This window comes from Oncorhynchus mykiss, chromosome 7 (genome assembly GCF_057628025.1).
Source record: "Oncorhynchus mykiss isolate SJ-2025 chromosome 7, ASM5762802v1, whole genome shotgun sequence".
Taxonomy (NCBI): domain Eukaryota; kingdom Metazoa; phylum Chordata; class Actinopteri; order Salmoniformes; family Salmonidae; genus Oncorhynchus; species Oncorhynchus mykiss.
The window spans coordinates 8,037,091-8,058,184 of record NC_143028.1 but is presented as its reverse complement, the minus strand read 5'-3'; the positions used below and the strand labels follow the sequence as shown (position 1 = coordinate 8,058,184).

At 44.3% G+C, this 21,094-nt stretch overlaps 1 protein-coding gene across 3 annotated transcripts in view; it reads right to left on the bottom strand.

Annotated features, from left to right (window-relative positions):
- Positions 1-20,055, bottom strand: part of LOC110527334 (prostaglandin F2 receptor negative regulator) — a 44,938-nt gene extending 24,883 nt beyond the window's left edge. Inside the window, exons 1-4 of one of the 3 annotated variants that reach the window (XM_036984406.2) lie at positions 19,880-20,055; positions 13,973-14,341; positions 9,484-9,894; positions 7,907-8,266 (exon numbers count right to left, since the gene is read on the bottom strand). In XM_036984406.2, coding sequence (XP_036840301.2) covers positions 7,907-8,266; positions 9,484-9,894; positions 13,973-14,341; positions 19,880-19,937 — 1,198 coding nt within the window. In that variant the 5' untranslated portion in view covers positions 19,938-20,055. Of the gene's footprint in view, positions 1-7,906; positions 8,267-9,483; positions 9,895-13,256; positions 13,372-13,972; positions 14,342-19,141; positions 19,851-19,879 lie in introns of those variants that run through there. The other 2 variants (XM_090240127.1, XM_090240128.1) reach the window with 2 other exon arrangements.
- Positions 20,056-21,094: the final 1,039 nt, after the last annotated feature.

Genomic DNA, 21,094 nt, shown 5'->3' with positions numbered 1-21,094 from the left:
AGGGATGTGCACGGTTATCTGAATATCCGATGGGTGGTGTGTGTGTGTGTGCGTTAGGGATGTGCACGGTTATCTGAATATCCGATGGGTGGTGTGTGTGTGTGTGCGTTAGGGATGTGCACGGTTATCTGAATATCCGATGGGTGGTGTGTGTGTGTGTGCGTTAGGGATGTGCACGGTTATCTGAATATCCGATGGGTGGTGTGTGTGTGTGTGCGTTAGGGATGTGCACGGTTATCTGAATATCCGATGGGTGGTGTGTGTGTGTGTGCGTTAGGGATGTGCACGGTTATCTGAATATCCGATGGGTGGTGTGTGTGTGTGTGCGTTAGGGATGTGCACGGTTATCTGAATATCCGATGGGTGGTGTGTGTGTGTGTGCGTTAGGGATGTGCACGGTTATCTGAATATCCGATGGGTGGTGTGTGTGTGTGTGCGTTAGGGATGTGCACGGTTATCTGAATATCCGATGGGTGGTGTGTGTGTGTGTGCGTTAGGGATGTGCACGGTTATCTGAATATCCGATGGGTGGTGTGTGTGTGTGCGCGCGTTAGGGATGTGCACGGTTATCTGAATATCCGATGGGTGGTGTGTGTGCGCTTTAGGGATGTGTATGGTTATCTGAATATCCGATGGGTGGTGTGTGTGTGTGTGCGTTAGGGATGTGCACGGTTATCTGAATATCCGATGGGTGGTGTGTGTGTGTGTGCGTTAGGGATGTGTATGGTTATCTGAATATCCGATGGGTGGTGTGTGTGTGTGTGCGCGTTAGGGATGTGTATGGTTATCTGAATATCCGATGGGTGGTGTGTGTGTGTGTGCGTTAGGGATGTGCACGGTTATCTGAATATCCAATGGCTGGTGTGTGTGTGTGCGTTAGGGATGTGCACGGTTATCTGAATATCCGATGGGTGGTGTGTGTGTGTGTGCTTTAGGGATGTGTATGGTTATCTGAATATCCGATGGGTGGTGTGTGTGCGCTTTAGGGATGTGCACGGTTATCTGAATATCCGATGGGTGGTGTGTGTGTGTGTGCGCTTTAGGGATGTGTATGGTTATCTGAATATCCGAACGGGCGTTAGTATTCAAATAATCGGGAGCAATAATTTTGTCAGAGAGTGTTTTTAAAGTATTTTTCCAAGGTAAAATATCCATGTGACATTCTTATACCTTGACATTTCAAATTATGAATTTAATAAAAACAAACTTTAATGTAATTCATGACATGCACCCCATAAAAGACTGGTAGCCAACCGGTAGCCTTTACGTGTGTAGCTTGTTGTTTATGTTGGCCAATCAGAGGCTCAATGTGTAGCAAGTGGAATGAGAGTTCACTAATGCAGTGCAAGATAGAACAAAAATAACCAACAGGTAGGCTGTTTTATCTGAACGGGTTGGGGAGAAAGCACAGCATATGGCCTCAATTAGCCTAGCTAGCTATAGCTGGCTAGCTAGCTTCTAGGCTCCTGCAATCCAGACAGGTATTGATATATGGGATGATAAATTGCTTCTACACGTTAGCCTGTCTTGGTTGTAGTTGCGTTGCCTTGGGTACTCGTCTCGGTAGCCCCCATCTCACTGGCCCCTCAGCAGAGCAACAGAGCATCAGCCTCTCTCCTTCCCACGGCAGTGCTCAGGTTAAAAACTTAAGCAATAAATAATACTTTTTGTATTACGAATATCTGGATATCTGACAAATTCATGATACTATTCGAATAGTGAAATTATTTTTAAACCCCATTCCTAGTGTGTGTGCGTGCGCGCGCAAATGGGGCAGTCAGGCTTCTCAAACACAGTGTATCAGTGTGAAACGGCCAAGGCTTTGACACACCACACACACACACACAGTGTATCAATGTTAAAGTGTCAGTGGCGGAGTGTGTGTGGGGTCTCAGTAGGTGATGGGGCTGGTATCTCAGTCAGACCTCTAGTCCACAGATTGTCCCTTTATGCTCCAATGAACAGGGAACACACATATTCCTTGCTCTCGATTAGTGTGTGTGTGTGTGTGTGTGTGTGTGTGTGTGTGTGTGTGTGTGTGTGTGTGTGTGTTCGTGGGTTTTCCACGTTGTGTCATTTGGACGTCACAGGGGCTGAATCATGCACCATCTGCTACACTGCTGTGAGGATCATCACAAGATCATCTGTGAAAATCCTCCTTCCTTTGTGAGGAGAGAATCCCCGCCAATTACCCATGTGCCCATTCCTCCGCTTTCATCCCCCTTTCTCTCACACACACACACACACCGTAGCTCCATTAATAGACCAAAGGAAGACACACTGCAGAACGACTCAAACACATTTCCTGCTAATGGCCTACAAATGGAACGAAACATACATTTGAACAAACTCATGTGCCCACACAAGTACACAGACACACACCCACCCTCCCCTACTTACCAAAGACCGCTTAAACTGAGGCATTATGCACAGGACAAGAGCTGTTCCAGGGCCATTTGTTAAGGGAATAGAAAGCTGAAATCTAGTCCACCCAGTAGAGCTGATATCAGGCACTGAAGAACACTACGCTGCTCTGACGAAGAAGGTAATGGCCCTCAACAAAAAAAGACTAATGCACATTTTGAAACCGAACAACACTAGGTTTCCATTAGCCTGGCTGTGGTTCCCAACTGGTTGGTATGGACCATAGAGATGTAGAATACATGAAATGTTCTTCATACATATATGCATGTAATTATATGGACCTACTGCTGGGTTGTGGTTGTGGCTAAACACTGGGATGCTATGCACTCTAGCTAGAACCACAGTTCTGTTTACTTGATAGGTTGTATTGAAAAACAGACATGGTTTGGGTATAGCCTAGCACAGCATAGGGATTGACAACCACTGATCTACAAACTAACCATATGCAGGATTATGTGCTTGCTTGCCTTAAAGAGTGTGACCAATAAAAATAAAAACTACAAGCACACACACATATTCGCTAAACAGACAGACACTTCGGAGGACATTTCAGTTGATTAAAAGCTCTGATAAAACCAGTTTGCGTTTCAATTGATTTGGATCAGACCTGTCTTAGGGTTGTGTCAGCATGGACAAGCTGACGCAGTGTTAACTGCCAGATATCTCTGGGGGGGATGTAAGTGTGTGTGTGAGACTCACTGTTAATACAGGTCTGGAGTGTCAACGGTAAACACAGCCTGGCCTGTGTTTGAAATAGGTCAAATCAATCTTACGTCAGAACGAAGTTCAGGTAAGAACATAAAATGTGTTGTACTTTGACCTCGTACAGTAAGGGAACAATATACTTCAGCCACCATGTTTCCCTGGGAGATAAGAGTGCGACACAGTGTGTGACATTTGAGTGTGGAGTTCTGCTCCGTTTTCAAGTGTTTTGGTGTGTTACCATAGAGATAACATTCACTTACAACAGACAGGAACTACCTGACCATCTGAACGAGAGACGTTCACTAACGTACTAGAGTTCACCTGTTCATACAGACTACCACACAAACCAGACGTAACTAATGAAATGCTGTATATTTCATGAAAATAGGAGAGGGAGAGAGAAAGAGAAAAAAAAGGGACTAAGCATGTTCCAAGGAATGTTCTCAGAGGACCCTCTCCACTGCCAAGAAGCTCCGGCCTTCATCGGAGGGTCTCTGGTTTCACTAGTGTGTTTGGTGTGTGTCTGTGTTGAACCAGATATGACCCAGAGTGCATTCCTCCACTCAGTCTCCACCCTGTCAACACCCTCCATCATCCCTTTTCCTCCACTCCCTCAGCTGAAAGCAGCCACTGAGCATCCTGAAGCCTGACTCAGACATGAAGGTGACATGGAGAGAGAACCAGTGGTGGTCGGTGCCGTTTATGATGAGGGAGAATGATCATTTATTAAATGATCAAAGCGCCTCATTTTCTGTTACAGCATATTGGATTCACCCAGCTCAATGTAACATTGATAGGTTTAGGCTACTACAGGATACTCTAATCTTCCCTATCCCCACCATGAGTTTGCCACAACCTAGCCTATGACTGAAAGTCAACATAGGTGCGCAGGTCGAGGTCATTTTTTTGTAATCAAGGTGAGAGGCAGTGACGCATTCAATACCACCTTCCACACTCTTGCCTGCATCTAGCTGATCTAGGGTGTGAATCATTCGTACACCATGGTGCTACCCTACAGAGTGCTGCTGAGGCTACTGTAGACCATTGCAAAACAATGCGTTTTAATCAATGATTTGGTGAATATATTTTGTATTGTTTTATCTAAAAAGTGTAACATTCATGTTTAATGATTTATTTTTATGAAACTCACTGAGGATGGTCCTCCCCCTCCTCTCTGGAGCCTCCACTGGAGAGAACCCATTGAACTCCATGGTGACTCTGGGTGATTGTATGGGAGAGGTGACACAGCACTAACACCACAGGGGGGTTTGTAGGACGGAGGAAGAACTGCAACTTAAAGTTGTAACATGTCACTTTTTGGGCGACCCGACCAAATTCATGTAGAAATGTGAGTTCTAGATCTGTCACCCTCATTGAAGGTTTTGGCATCTTTTAATTTTGGTTTTGTGCAACAGCCTCAAACAACTAAAAACAAGATTTTGGGCTATTGAAAAGGTGTGGTACAGTGTGATTATCTACAGAATGACTGCTTGCTTTGTCACAAACTGAAATTAGGCGAACTATTTGAATATTAGCAAACAGGATTTCTGCATATTTCACCTTTAAGTAAAGTTCATTAAGTGTGTGTGTGCACGCGTGTAACCACAGGAGGCTGCTGAGGGGAGGACGGCTCATAATAATGGCTGGAATTGAATAAATGGAATGATAAACACTTGGAAACCATGTTTATGTTACCAATCCTTTGAATCCGTTCCAGTCATTACTATGAGCCGTCCTCCACAACTAAGGTGCCACCTGTGGTGTGTGTCATGCTTCCGTCATCATTGTGACATACAGTACCTATTGTTGTGATGGACTGCAGATGTAGAGTCAAACAATAGTACCAATCAGTCAAGGAAAGACTCACCAGGGTAGCCCCCTCTGCTGCTCCATAGGGGATTAGAAGGACACAGTGACTTCCAACTCTTTATACTACACCTCTACTGTTGGACAGAGGTTTATAGTGGTATCCTGGATAGAGTGTGTGCGCACGTTACTACATACAGTGCATTCAGAAAGTATTCAGACCCCTTGGCTTTTTCCACATTTTGTTGGGTTACAGCATTACTCTAAAATGTATTAAATAGTCCCCCCCTCAATACCACATAATGACAAAGCATTATGGGGTATTTTGCTATTTAGATATATTTTTATAAATGAGCAAAAACAAATATCACATTTACATAAGTATTCAGACCCTTTACTCTGTACTTTGTTGAAGCACCTTTGCCAGGTATTACAGCCTCGATTCTTTTTGGGTATGATGCTACAAGTTTGGCAAACGTGTATTTTGGGAGTTTCTCCCATTCTTCTCAGAAGATCCTGTCAAGCTCTGTCAGATTGGATGGGAAGCGTTGATGCACAGCTATTTTCACGTCTCTCCATTGATGTTCGATCAGGTTTATGTCAAGGCTCTGGCTGGGCCACTCAAGGACATTGAGATTTGTCCCTAAGCCACTCCTGGTTTGTCCTGTGTCGTCTTGGCTGTGTGCTTAGGGTCATTGTCCAGATGGAAGATGAACCTTCAACCTAGGTCTGGAGGTAATGAGAGCTCTGGAGCAGGTTTTCAACAAGGATCTCTCTGTACTTTGCTCAAAGGGTCTGAATACTTATTTACATAAGGTATTTTTAATGTATAATAAATGTGCAAACATTTCTAAAACCATGTTTTTGCTTTGTCATGGGTATTGTGTGTAGATTGCTAAGAAGCTTTTTTTATTTAATCCATTTTAGAATATAGCTGCTGCGTAACAAAATGTGGAAAAAGTCAAGTGGTCTGAATACTTTCCGAAGGCACCGTATACTACCATTTCCTCAGCGTAGGTCTGAATTTCATGGGATTTGGGTGTGAGTGTGAATGTCTGGGTGTGTGTGCGTGCGGTCTTCCAGACGTAGGCACAGTTCATCTTTCATTGATGTCTGGCCTTGCCTACGACCCTCTCCCACTAGGCTTAACCCAGGGCACTTCTCTCAACATGCACAATGGCAGACAGAAAACAGACATCTAGTAACCACCAACACCTACATTCGGTTGGTGAGTCTGTGTTGGTGTAGGGCTCTGTGGTACTAGAGGGGAACTCCTACACTCTGGCTACGCATTCCTTTCCTCTATGACCGTTTTCACTGCACAGCGGTGTGTGTGTGTGTGTGTGTCAGAGGAGCGTCAGGTTTGGGACTCTAGAGAACCAGCACCAGGCAGACCTAGTTCCAGAGCAGATTTAACCCCACAGCTACTGCAGCACAAACAGCTGCTGTGTGGAGCATTCAAGATCTGATTTCTAAGATGGTTTCATACACTAGGAGCAGTGGGGTTGCTTATAATCATGCTAACCCAAAGGACTTTATGGCATTTCCTCACACAGAAATACAACACGTAGCCTAAAGCAGCGATTCTCAACTGCTGGATCGCGACGCAAATTTGTGTCACAGGAGGTTTCTTCAGAGTGTTAATATAAAACTCTATAAGAAATGCTATTTTGGTTGATTTTGGAAGTCTCAAACCAGTGAGTTTATTACTGTTAGGTTCTAATGTTCAGTGTTAAAACTCAAACCAAGTTTATTATTCCCAGAGGGCCAATACAGCTGCATTAGACAAAGATACTTCACACAAGTACTGATATTGAACCCTTTCTCCTATGTTGAGCCTACCCCTACACATCTGAGCAAACATTGTATCTTTCTTGCTAGGCAGGAAACTAAGTGATACGGGCCATAAACTTCTCTCTCACACTTAGCGTGACCTGGGCCCCTTTCCATCACTAATCCATGGCTCTCTCCCCTTATCAATGCCTGCCACGTGATCATTTTCCCTACACTCAGTACATTCCAAGCTTAACCACCAACTTCTGGTGTAGCCCCTCAGCTATGACACTCCTCAGGTCTATATTACAACAAATGATGAACAACATTTCAAGTTCAGAAATCCAAACCTATCATTAACGTTCTTCATCAAGAATATAGGGCAATATTTAATTAATGACAATGAAAGAGGTTGGAATGTTGTTCCCTTTTCATATAATTGCTACATTTACTATCTATATAACATTTAAAAAAATCCAGATTGTATTTTGTCAATTCTTTTCGCGATGAGAATATTGGGTCGGGACTGAGACAACCTGATTCAATTTGGGTCCCGAGGAAAAACCAGTTGAGAACCACTGGCCAAAAAGGTCATGAAAATCTATACCAAACTTAGAGGGATGACATGAACTTATCCATTGCAAAATGTTTTGCTAAAGTGGTCACTAATGAATTCCTACACGACCACCCACACACACAGGATGGCATGAGTGACTCCAGGCCACCTTGAACCTGTCAGGTCATATACACCCTACACCACCGCTTAGGTCCCAGAGCAACAATGCTGTCATTGTAAATAAGAATTTGTACTTAACTGACTTGCCTGGTTAAATAGAGGGAGGGAGCGAAACAGGGTGTAGAACTAGAGAAAGGAGTTAGCTAGGCCTTAACAGGCATGAATAATCAATATTTTTCACTGTGGGGGCAGGTATGTCAGAAAAAAAGGCTTGTCTAATGGATAGGCTCTCTCTGCGGGTGCCTGTGTGATGCGTGTGTGTGTGTGTGTGTTCGTTCCTGTTTGTCCCTGTGTAGGACAAGGCATCACTAATGCACTGCCATGGTGAAGCATGTGTGTTCAAAGTCAGCCTAGTGAGAGGCCAATGCTATTAATAGTATGTTAGATATGGTAATCTTGGTTGGACTGCATTTCAAGACCTGAAAAAGATACAGTAGATATTTGAACAGCACTTTCACTCACTGATCTGTGTGACTAGAACTTGTACTGGGTTGGAGGTCTTCTCTGCAGCCTGGTACCATCGTCCTCCTCCTCCGACCCAGGCCCGGACCCTACAGGAGTATATCCCCTTGTCAGACCCCCTTACCCCCCTCACCACCAGCCTAAACTCCCCTGGCCCCGTCCGCTCCAGCCCCACCGAGGGGGACCCGTTTGAGACCACCCCGTCACGGCCCAGGCTGACCGCTGTGCGTCCGTCCACAAGCCAGGTGACCTCCAGGGCCAGGGAGGCCAAGTTACCCGCGGAGATAAGGCAGGTGAGGGTCAGGGTGTCGTCCATGTTGAGCGTGGTGTTGGACTTGGCCACAACAGACAGGGAACGAGCTGGAAGGCGCAGGGAGAAGACAAAATGGCTGCCGTTAGAACCAATAAACAAGGAAACAACCCCTAGGTCCTAACTGCTAGACACCTGTAGAACTGGACCGGTTAGATAAGTAGAAGCAATATGGTGAAAATATAGAACACTCCAGCACAGTTGGATATGGAGATACAAGTACTCACATCAAGAGAAGACGGAGTAGAAGGGACTCAACATGTAAAACTTGATTAAAACCATCCAGATCAAAAGAACCAACAGTGAGAAGTTGAAAGACCCACATATAGAAGAAGATGATCAAGGATGACTATTTATTAAAAAGCCAATTTCAAAAGCTTTAGAATCCACAAAATGTCAAGTATAAATGGGTAACAATTAAAAGTGAATATACGCCAAGAATGATTTAGGCTAAATGTTAAGAGAGTTTCAAAGCTATGGAAGGAAAAGTCAAATTAAAACATGATACGACTCATGACTCCAGAGACTGAACAGAAGCGAAACCATTTTGAGGGGGTTATATTTCTCAAATTAAATCCTTGATACTGCTACTATAGGAGACTGGGATATCTGGTAGGTGAGATGACTTCACTATGCATATTTAGACAAGAGAGCCAGGACAAAGGCCCCTGCTAGACTTCTCCAATCCTCTTTACTTTAGCATCTCAGTAGACAGTCAATAGTGGCTGCATGGCTACACTAGTCTGTACTTAGATACAGCATGTAAAGGAAGGCCCACAGTCCCTCCATGTTGTCTTCCTGCTAAGCTAGTCCCTCTGTCTCTCACCCCATTTTAAAATCACTCACCATGTAGGAGAGGTTTCGGGGGATACGGTGTCCCAGGCAACCACTGTGTGTGTGTTGGTGTGTGTCAGGGGTACCTCACACACCCAGGGATAAAGGCCTGACAGGGGGAGGGGCTGAGATGGATCTCTGGGTCAAGAGCCTCTCCAACACAAAGAAATGCTGCTAGGCTAAAATAAAGTAGAGGCCATAGAAACCACAACCATCCCCCAGATCCCTCTCTCTCAGCTGGTCCTTACCCTTCGATATTTGTACGTCTGTAAGGTGGAAACCAAATTGTGGAAGCTCCATTGCACTGCTTATACCAATCCAGACTGTACAGATCTGCAAATATCTCGGGGTTAAGGTCAAAGGGGAGTGATTTAGGATCGGCTGAATGTTTCACACGCTAAAGTACACACAAAACACACCCCATCCCCTTTACCTGTAGGTGTGACTGCCACAGCTCCCATCTCCACAGTCTTCCCCACGATGTTCTTCCACTGACCCCCTTCCTCGTGAATCCATTCCCTCCCCGTGCACACGTACATCCCTGCATCAGCCTGCGTCACCCCGGCAACAACCAATCCAAACGCCCCATCTCTGCGAATAGCCAATCGGAGCCCTCCGTCAGCGTAGCGCTGGGCGGAAGCACTTCCTATGACCACATCCCCATCTGGGCCAACGGTCAGGATGTCCACCAATGGGATACCTGGTCTCCGTAGCGACCAGGTGACGGACAGGTAGGTGGGATCAGTGAAGTGGCGGGTGACGTTGCAGGAGAGGGTGATGTCGCCACCCTCGGGGACCACGGGCTCTGGGGCCTCCGGGGCCACCTTCAGGGTGTTAGCAATGACTGTAGGGAAAGGACAGAGTTACACACACTCCTAGCGTCGTTAATTTGCTGCTTCACTACAGCGACGTGGTTCTTTACTGCATGCTAAATGTCATAGTGACAGAACGCTAACAGATGTTGCCCGTAAGCCAACAACATTTCAACATGTCATCATGTTCGTTCATCTTCATCGCCAAGAGTCATTACTGCTTTTATAATCCATGCAAAATATAATACCGATGTAAAGCTTACATATGCACATCTTCCTTATCTGCCCCTTCTCCTAACCCCCCGCTCCAACACACACACAAAAAACACATGGTTTAGGCTGTCAGTGAGGGGTGTACTGCTGTCAACAGTATGTGTAAGGAGGGTTTAGATTTGATAATCACATCAGAGAGAGAAGCCCTGTTTACTCTGAACCTCACAGCTGAATAAACAGAAGAGAAATAGGGGGGAGCGAGCGAGAAGGAGCGAGAGACAGGCAATGTATGCCTGTACCAATGTCTGTTCATCTCACTCCCTCTCTTACCCTCTTCCTCACTCCCTCAGCCTCTAAACAAGAATGATACTGTGCTTTGAAGTGTTAATATTCTGATGGACTTTCTTACTCTAAACTTAGTTCGTTGCCATTCTACCAAGTCTTTGATATTGGACTTAGTGTCCTGGAGCTGCCAAATCACTGTCACACTCAGTTAAACATCCCCCCCAACTAGCCAAACATATTCCTGTCTATATTCCTGTCAGAAAGCCATTATTAATGTTGAATGTGCTGAAAGCCATTCAGTGGATCATGAACAGTTGTCGTAGCAGAAGCAGCATTCAGTCTGTTCAGGGCGGGAGCAAAGAATTGTCAGTGGTGTGTGTGTGTGAGTAGAGTGCATTCTGAAGTATTCAGAACACTTTACTTTTCCACATTTTGTTACGTTAGAGTCTTATTCTATAATGGATTAAATAGTTTGTTTCCCTCAATCTACACACAACACCACATAATGACAGCCTCAAGTCTTCTAGGGTATGATGCTACAAGCTCGGCACACCTGTATTTGGGGTGTCCCATGCAGATCCTCTCAAGCTCTGTCAGGTTGGATGGGGAGCGTTGCTGCACAGCTATTTCACGTCTCTCCAAAGATGTTCAAATCGGGTTCAATCCGGGCTCTGGCTGGGCCACTCAAGGACATTGAGACTTGTCCCGAAACCCCTCCTGTGTCGTCTTGGCTGTGTGCTTAGGGTCCTTGTCCTGATGGAAGGCAAACCTTTGACCCCAGTCTGAGGTCCTGAGCACTCTGGAGCTGGTTTTCAAGGATCTCTGTACTACGCTCCGTTCATCTTTCCCTCAATCCTGACTAGTCCCTCAGTCCCTGCCGCTGATAAACATCTCCCCACAGCATGCTGCCACCACCATGCTTCACTGTAGGGATGGTGCCAGGTGTCTTCCAGACATGATGCTTGGCATTCAGGCCAAAGAGTTCAATCTTGGTTTCATCAGACCAGAGAATCTTGTTTCTCATGATCGGAGTGTCTTTCGGTGCCTTTTGACAAACTCCATGCAGGCGGTCATGTGCCTTTTACTGAGGAGTGGCTTCCGTCTGGCCACTCTACCATAAAGGCCTGATTGGTGGAGTGCTACAGAGAAGGTTCTCCCATCTACACAGAGGAAATCTGGAGCACTGTCAGAGTGACCATCAGGTTCTTGGTCACCTCCCTGACCAAGGCCCTTCTCCCTGATGGAGCTGGCCGCCCGGCCCAGGAAGAGTCTTGGTGGTTCCAAAAACTTCTTCCATGTGTTCCTGCGGACTTTCAGTGCTGCAGAAATGTATTGGTACCCTTCCCCAGATCTGTGGCTCAACACAATCTGGTCTCAGAGCTCTACAGACAATTCCAAACCAATCCCAGAACAGCAAAGGACCTTGTGAAGATGCTGGAGGAAACAGGTATAAAAGTATCTATAGCCACAGTAAAACAAGTCCTATGTCGACATTACCTGAAAGGCCGCTCAGAAAGGAAGAAGCCACTGCTCCAAAACAGCCATAAAAAAAGCCAGACTACGGTTTGCTACTGCACATGGGGACAAAGATCGTACTTTTTGGAGAAATGTCCTCTGATCTGATGGAAACAAAAATAGAACTGTTTGGCCATAATGACCATCGTTATGTTTGGAGGAAAAAGGAGAGGCTTGCAAGCCAAAGAACACTATCCCAACCGTGAAGCACAGTGGTGGCAGCATCATGTTGTGGGGGTGCTTTGCTGCAGGAGGGACTGGTGCAATTCACAAAATAGATGGCATCACGAGGGAGGCAAATTATGTGGATATATTGAAGCAACATCTCAAGACATCAGTCAGGAAGTTAAAGCTTGCTTGCAAATGGGTCTTCCAAATGGACAATGACCCCAAGCACACTTGCCACAGTTGTGGCAAAATGGCTTAAAGGACAACAAAGTCAAGGTATTGGAGTGGCCATCACAAAGCCCTGACCTCAATCCTATAGAACATTTGTGAGCAGAACTGAAAAAGCGTGTGCAAGCAAAGAGGCCCACAAACCTGACTCAGTTACACCAGCTCTGTCAGGAGGAATGGGCCAAGATTCACCCAACTTATTGTGGGAAGCTTGTGGAAGGCTAGCTGAAACATTTGACCCAAGTTAAACTATTTAAAGGCAATACAACCAAATACGAATTGAGTGTATGTAAACCTCTGACCCACTGGGAATGTGATGAAAGAAATAAATCACACTATTATTCTGACATTCAACATTCTTAAAATAAAGTGGTATTCCTAAATGACCTAAGACAGGGAATCTTTACTTGTATTAAATGTCAGGAATTGTGAAAAACTGCATTTTAATGTATTTGGCTAAGGTGCATGTAAACTTCCGACTTCAACTGTATACACACACGTGAAAATAAATATGAAAAACCTGTTTTTGCTTTGTCATTATGGGGTAACGAAGAAAAAAACACTTCAATTTTAGAAGGCTGTAACGTAACAAAATGTGGAAGAAGTCAAGGGGTCTGAATACTTTTCGAATGCACCGTTTACACGTCAAGGCCACTTTAGTTGGAAGAAAAAAAATGATAGACAAGCGAGTCAAGCAAACACAAAACTGAAAGTGTTGGTGGAGAATGCGGTTTGTGTCGACACACCCATAGGAGAGGTCAGTAGACTGCCTCACCTACACAGGTGACTCTTCATACCAGAGTAAACTAATTTACACTACATGGTGTTACATCAATGGATCTTACTGTACTGTGTATACAAACCGTCTACTAGTTCAACTACACCACCATGAAACATTGTTTTACAGCACGGCTACAAGCAGCACTAAAAATCACCTACTAGTTCAAGAGCACTAAGACTTTACAATATAATCTCACGCCTCTACCTGTTCCAGCTCTCCTTGTCAGCACAATTCACCACTAAGCCTCTTTCTTTTCCTCTCCCTCAGCTCATTCAGACAGACCGTTCAGATCAGGGCAATAGTCAGCTCAACAGAAATAACAACACCCATTTGACATGAGATAAATACACCCATCTGGCATCTGCTCTCCAAGTGTGTGTGTGTGTGTGTGTTAGAAGACTGAACATGTGTGAACATGAGTGAAATCAACACTTGATCACCTCTCACTAGTGTTTCCCCAAAGCAGCAGATCTAGGAACCGGTTTTCCCTCCCCAAAGCAGATTAGCATAATTGGGGTTAAAAGTTACATAGCTGATCCTGAACCAGTCCATCTAAGGAAAGTGCAGCTGTGTCCATGTAAGTGTACTGTAGTGTATACAGTATATAAGCAGACACGTGTGTGTGTGTGTGTGTGTGTGGTCTGACAAACACACCAGCTTAAGAGAGCAAGCCATGTGTAAGCAAGGGATTTGAGCCGTGTTCAATAGATCACACGAACCACAATCACAGCAAGAGGACATGAACACACACGCGCTGTATGGGTCTTCACAACCAGCCAACCTCAGTATGTAAACTAGAAGTCATAATGGAGGTCTAACTAATCTAGTTTAAAGTTAATACAGTTCTAAATGGATATACAGTGATTCCACACTGAGGGTTAAGACAGTCTATAAGTCTCTCATACTCGTGTCTGACCCACCTTTGAGCGCCACCCCTGCGTCGTAGTTCCCGCTGAAGACCGAGTCCGTACTGGGTGTACTGCAGAGGTACGTGGCGCTGTCTGAAGACCTCACTTCCCGTATCCTCAGCTCCACCACGCTGTCCCCCAGCCGCACCACGCTCAGGTCACCACTGGCCACCCGGTCGCTTAGCGACACGTCAGAGTACTTTGGTTCGAAGGTGGAGATTACATTGATAGACCCCGCCTCCCCCTGCTGCATGGTCCAATCAAAATCCTGCTCCCTGGGCCCCTCGTAGTCAGTGACATCACAACGCAGTGAGACAGGTTGGCCCTCCACACGGAGCAGAGGGCCAGGGGACACAGACACCACCCTGGCATGGGATACACCTAGAGAGAACACATACACACGTCATTGACAGATACATAAAATCAGCTAAATCTCCCAGACAATGACAGCGTTCCTACCACATCAGACTTCCTTAGCTAACCTCTTGAAAGTCTCTCTGCTTAACAATACACATACAGTTGAGAGATACATGGATATATTTAGCACAGGGCAGGCTAAATATACACTTAGATACTACCTTTGGTTTGATTCCTCTGCGATTCCAAACCCACAGTGTGTGGGTGGGTGGGTGGGTGTGTGTTCTATAAAAACACCCACATATTGACACCTGAACCTTAGCGTCGCTGCACTCAACGGGTGAATCAATAATCTGAAGTGGTTCATCTCCTTGTCTCCTTTCCTTTATTCCCACTGACATATGTGGTGACAGGTGAAAGCAAAGCCTATTACCACATTTTGAAACTGGAGTAGAAGGAAAGCCACTACAGACCCTTTAGACGCACACATACAGAGAGGCAGTCTTGCTAGAGAAGGGAACAGCCTAGACCACTTACTCTAGCTAGAGAGAGAACACCTATATAAAGTACAGGCTTGTTTGGATGGGCATGGGGGAAAGAGCAGCAAACATGCACACACACCAGGCTTGTCTGAACAGGCTGAGGGGAAGAGCGTGCACATGCCATGGCCAGCATGGAGCAACACAAGCTCCCCCACCCACACACACACACACCACAAACCAAAGAACAGTATCAGGAAAAATGATAGAGGTCAGCTCATTTGGCAAGAACAAAGTGATGATGCACCAGCAGCTTTCAAAAGAACGACCCCACAGCCCAGAAATAGTCCCTGTTAAATCCCAACTGGAACAACCAAAGAGCAAAGCCTTCTGGGAACATTTCCATCACACTCTACTCCTAATGGTAACGTTGGCAGCATTTCAATATGATCCTACACCACTGCCTTAGTTGGTGTTTTGAAGTGATATGTTAATCACTAAGGGTCCTTGTTGACATACAGTATACTTAACCCTCTTTCCTGTCCTAGCGTGTTGGGACACTCAAGGAACTGGAGAAATAGACGTTTTATGGACCACATTCCCTCAAACATTACTGGAACAGTCTGGTTCTGGGAACGTCATCGCTTTGACTTACCCTACGTCATAAGAGAAGGGATATTATACTGGCCGGACACCACTTAGGAGTGTGACTAATATTATCACGCAACTCTTAAGTCACTCTTATCCAAACAAACAGTCGGAGTCGTAGGGCCACAGAGTAAACAAGCAATATGAGACAGCCCAGTTAAGGAGAGGAAGGTGGAGACTTAACTGGTCAGGTGATCTATGAGTAGTAGATCATGGATTTACCGCATCAGAAAGACCACCGGAACCATACAGCATCTGAACAGTCTTCCTGCTGTGTTCATTCTACAAACCCGAATGAAGCAGGCTATCGGAAGCTCGCTCACACACACACACACGGAAGAATGGGCAGTAGTACCCCATTCATAGGCGCCAACTACTTTCGGGTCTATTCACAATAGTATCTTCTGACCCAGGGAGTTTTGTTCAGAGCCCTGACACTTGCTCTAACATTAACACGCATCGCTTGCGGTATGGTTGTGTCGACATAACGCATCTTTCATATATAAATATATAATTTTAAAAAGTTTAAATTACTACACACCTTTTTAGGGTTAATGTTCCCACATGGCCATATCACTTGTTTACGGAAGACATAAGTGGCCACCTATGCTAATTAGCAGTCTAGCATCCCCAAACAAACACCTGTTTGTAATCTGAGGAAGTATAGTTCGTCAACTGGAGACACAGTTTGTTGATCTGTGCAAAACTGCTGCACGAAGTCCATCTTTTTTTATTTGGAAGATTCTTTCTTGCCAATATGAAAGATAAGGGGCATATGAGCATATTTTGCAAAAATGGTTAAAACACTGCTGAAACTGCTGAAAACCACACACACAGAGAAGGGTTTTGGAGAGCTAGGGCAGTAGTACGTCATCAACATGTTTGGGGAGGTGTGCATGTATTTAATATTTAGGACAGGGTTGTCAAACTCATTTTCATTGTTTTTTGGAGTTTGATACTCTGTCTAGACTTCATTTGTGATTTTCTGCAAACTGGAGAGCCAATAAATGAATGTAGGTCCATTATCATTTCTACAGTTTTGATGGTTTTAGTAATAAAAGTATATTAAGTTTGTATATTAAATACATTTACTCAAACCACCCGTGTGCAGTATATTTGACACCCCTGGTTTAGGCTATAGACCTAAAAATCATCAGCATGCTTCATATCGACTGGCGCCAAGCCAAACTGTTAGGAAAAATCAAATGTGTGCTCATGTACTCCCATATAAAGACCTTAGCTTGAAAAACTGTCATTAATTGACGTTTTTGCCATGGAGATCTTAGTCACACAATTTTATACTAAAGAAAAATATGAACGCAACAATTTAAAATGATTTACTGAGTTACAGTTGATAAGGAAATCAGTCAATTTAAATAAATGAATTAGGCCTTAATATATGGATTTCACATGACTGGGAATACAGATATGCATCTGTTGTCATGGATCAGAAAACCAGTCAGTATCTGGTGCGACCACCATTTACCACACAGTGCGAAGTTTCCTTCACATTGAGCTGATCAGGCTGTTGATTGTGGCCTGTGGAATGTTGTCCCACTCCTCAAATGGCTGTGCAAAGTTGCTGGATATTGGCGGGAACAGGAGCACGCTATCATGAACGTCAATCCAGAGCATCCCAAACATGCTCAATGGGTGACATGTCTGGTGAGTATGCTGGCCATGGAAGAACTTGGACATTTTCAGCTTCCAGGAATTGTGTACAGATCCTTGTGGCATGAGGCTGTGCATTATCATGCTGAAACATGAGGTGATGGCGGCGGATGAATGGCACAACAATGGGCCTCAGGATCTCATCACGGTACCTCAGTGCATTCAAATTGCCATTGATAAAATGCAATTGTTTTCGTTGTCCGTAGCTCATGCCTGCCCATACCATAACCCCAACACCACGAGGCACTCTTCACAACATTGACATCAGCAAACCACACACCCACACGATGTCTGCGGTGAGGCCCGGATGGAGGACAATGGAGGGGCTTAATGGCGATGGCAATTCGATGCATGGACAATCCACCATCTGCATTGGCCGTGCAGTATTTACAGTGATATGGCCTCTGCAGAAGTCTGGGCATTCATACTCCTTGCGGTTCGCCGAACAGCGCAGAGTGGTGCACGGAAAGCCAGTACGAGCTCAATTTGGCATCTGTGTGCCATCGTAATTGCATCACAGCAGAAATAGGCTCTTATGGTAGAGAAATTAACATTAAGTTCTCTGGCAACAGCTCTTGTGGACATCACTGCAGTCAGCATGGCAATTACACGCTCCCGCAAAACATATGTGGCCCTGTGTTGTGTGACAAAACAGCACATTTTAAAATGGCATTTGTATTGTTCCCAGCACAAGGTGCACTTGTGTAATGATCATGGCGTTTAATCAGCTTCTTGAAATACCACACCTGTCAGGCGGATGGATTATCTTGGCAAAGGAGAAATGCTCTCTAACAGGGATGGAAACAAATTTGTGCACCAAATTTGAGAGAAAATGTGTGTGTATGCAACATTTCTGGGCTCTTTTATTTTTGATCATTAAACATGGGGCCAACACTTTACATGGACACTGAACAAAAATGTAAACGCGACATTAACTACGCTGTTTGGTGCAGTATTTCAGTTAAAATAAAGTGTATGAATACACTTTGAATGACAGACTTTCCTGCAGAATCCATACTGACCAGTCACGACGAAATGGCGTAGACTCCGGCTTGCCTCAAGAAAAATCCCCAAAAGAAAAAAAAAATATCGTTATAATATGCATGAACTCTTCTGAACGGTTTCGGCTGGGAACCATGCGGAAGCCTTTAAAGCCGTAGGAAAGGGCGGACGGGCACACACCCCTGCTCCATGAAGGCGGGAGACATGTTAACTGGAGACATTTGATAATCTCAAGGTACCACACTAATTTAAACTCAGCCGCTCACACAAACAATGGCACAGGGAAGCCTTATGCGACGCAGAGTATACGTTGCCAGACACACACACTCCCCATCCTACACCGTTGTGAAATAAAATGGGTCCGGTCAACTAAACGAAAAGGATATTCCTGCCTTGATCACTGAGATCTGTTATTAGTCATTGGTTAGCATAAGTCAATCAGTGGTGGACAGTGCTCCAGTCCAAATTCAACTACATTAGTTAAATTGTCAACTGATCAAGGGGATCTATGCGAATTGGACGGCTACCCATCGCGTGTTATGGTGCCTCCATGTAACTGGACCATTGTCAAGGGTTGTCATCTTATCTTTTGATTCATTTAATGACATCAATTATCTCGCTCGTTCTCCTTTGATTGAACGATTAAAAGTTTCGACTGGGATTTAAGGCTCAAGAGCTGAAATGAAAAATTGCCACACACCCTCATCTGTGACCAACCACGGTAGCCTTCATGTAACTAGGAAGTTGGGCGTGGGAAAATCTATTGATATATTAAAAAAGGTTCGTTTTGGAAAAACTCAGTCATGTCATTAATTTAGGAGAAACAGCATGATCAGTAAAAATCTGTTGATAGCGTTGCCTTTAAATTAATTTGACTAATTGCTTTGTCAATGGGGATTCAGGTTAAGTGAAAACGTGCCCGCGTGTATATGTCAATCTAATATGTTCCACTAAACGACAGCACACGCGTTATTATGACGATATTATCAGACCGTTTGACAACACTTTTTCAAATATAACTTACCCATCGATAAAAACAAGAGTAGAAGAGATAGATGTTTCATTCTGCAAATTCGCGTCTTTTTTAACTCCCAGTTCGTTCCTTTGTCATTAAAATCCGCCACGGGTGAAAGGAGTCCTCTCGGACCTTCAGTTCAAAAACTCAACCACCGGCGACCTCTCAGAAATCCCCAAAACGCTGTCTACGAGAACCGACACTGGCGAGTAGACGTTCGGATATCCGTTAAATGGACGTGCGTACAGTGAAAGTCCACTGGTTTGGTTTTGGAGAAGGAGGGAACAACGTTGCAGTGTCCGGAAGTCAGTTTTTGGAGGAGGGGAGTAGCGGAGGGATTTTCACAGGTAGCACTGTCATCTCATGTGGTCTCACTAGTAGCTATTTAGAGCTGAATAATAGGCCTACAGAATATCATCATCGATACAGTATGTGTAACGTTACACGGAACCCAAACCGGCTGCGCGCAGGCGCAATCATGCATACATTTATTTTGTCCCCTTACACCAAACGCGATCACGATACACGCAGGTTAAAATATCAAAACAAACTCAACCAATGCCATTAATTTGGGGACAGGTCGAAAAGCATTAAACATGTATGGCAATTCAGCTAGTTAGCTTGCACTTGCTAGCTAATTTGTCCTATTTAGCTAGCTTGCACTTGTTCGCCAATTTGTCCTATTTAGCTAGCTTGCTGGTGCTGGCTCATTTGTCCTGGGATGTAAACATTGAGTTGTTATTTTACCTGAAATCCGAGGATTAATCCACACATAAAACCTGTCAACCGAATCGTTTCTAGTCATCTCTCCTCCTTCCAGGCTTTTCAATCTTTAAATGTATATAGTGATTGCATCTAAGTGGGCATCTGCTTCTATAAACCAATGAGGAGATGGGAGAGGCAGGACTTTCAGCGTGGTCTGCGTCAGAAATAGGAATGACTTCTATTTTAGCCCTTGGCATTGCAGAAGCTGGGTGCAATAATTGATTAACATAGATTCCTACATTTATTTTGCAAAGCTAGCAGTGTAGTCAGGGTATTAGCCTATTGAAATTATGCTGTCAGATCATTTCACATCTACAAGGGACCACTAAGAGGTGTGTAGTTTCAAGTTTTAAAGGGGAATTTAACTCAAAAAATGATATTTTCATTAATCCACTGTTGATACAGTCCTAAAATGTCTGGCATGTCAGCAGTCAAGTTGTCAAGATATTATGCAACTGTGAGTCTAATCCTGAATGCTGATTGGGTAAAACCGCATTCCAGCCGGTGTCTATTCCACAAGTTACTACAAGCTACATCTATGATGTTAAAGTGCCTATTTACTGTGTTCCATCTGACTGCGCAATCCACTGTCTCATCAGCCCAGCCAGGCAATTTATAAAGATGATCTCCACTATAAAAAGCATATAGATATTATCTCACATTTCTTTTAGACTAACATTTATTTATCAACAGCGGAGATTTGTACAAACCTTGCTGTCTATCTCTCCGACATTTGCAATATTGTTTCAATGTTGAAATTAGTTCTCCAGTTGTCGCATAGTAATGAACATGTCGGGATGAGAGAGACAGGCAGGCACCTTTTCTCAGCCAGTCGAAATCATGAATCAGCATAATTTTTGTGTATTTCTATTGACTGGGTCACGTACATAGATACAGAACAGAAAGACTTAACTACTGGGTCACGTCTCAGGCAACCAAACCAATAAAACAAACTACCAGCCGGCTTGGGTAGCAACCCCGGATTTATGTTGGGACTATATCTTGTGGATGGAAGGATGAAATAGTATGAATAAATTAATCCAAATATATATTTTTATTAAAATATGTAAATTATTATTTGAATATGTTGGTAATCCGTTGTACAAAAGTGATAATGCCCTCGAAGCTGGTGTTTGGAAGATATATTGGCATGCCTCATGATTTTTTATTTTAACCTTTATTTGTCTAGGCAAGTCA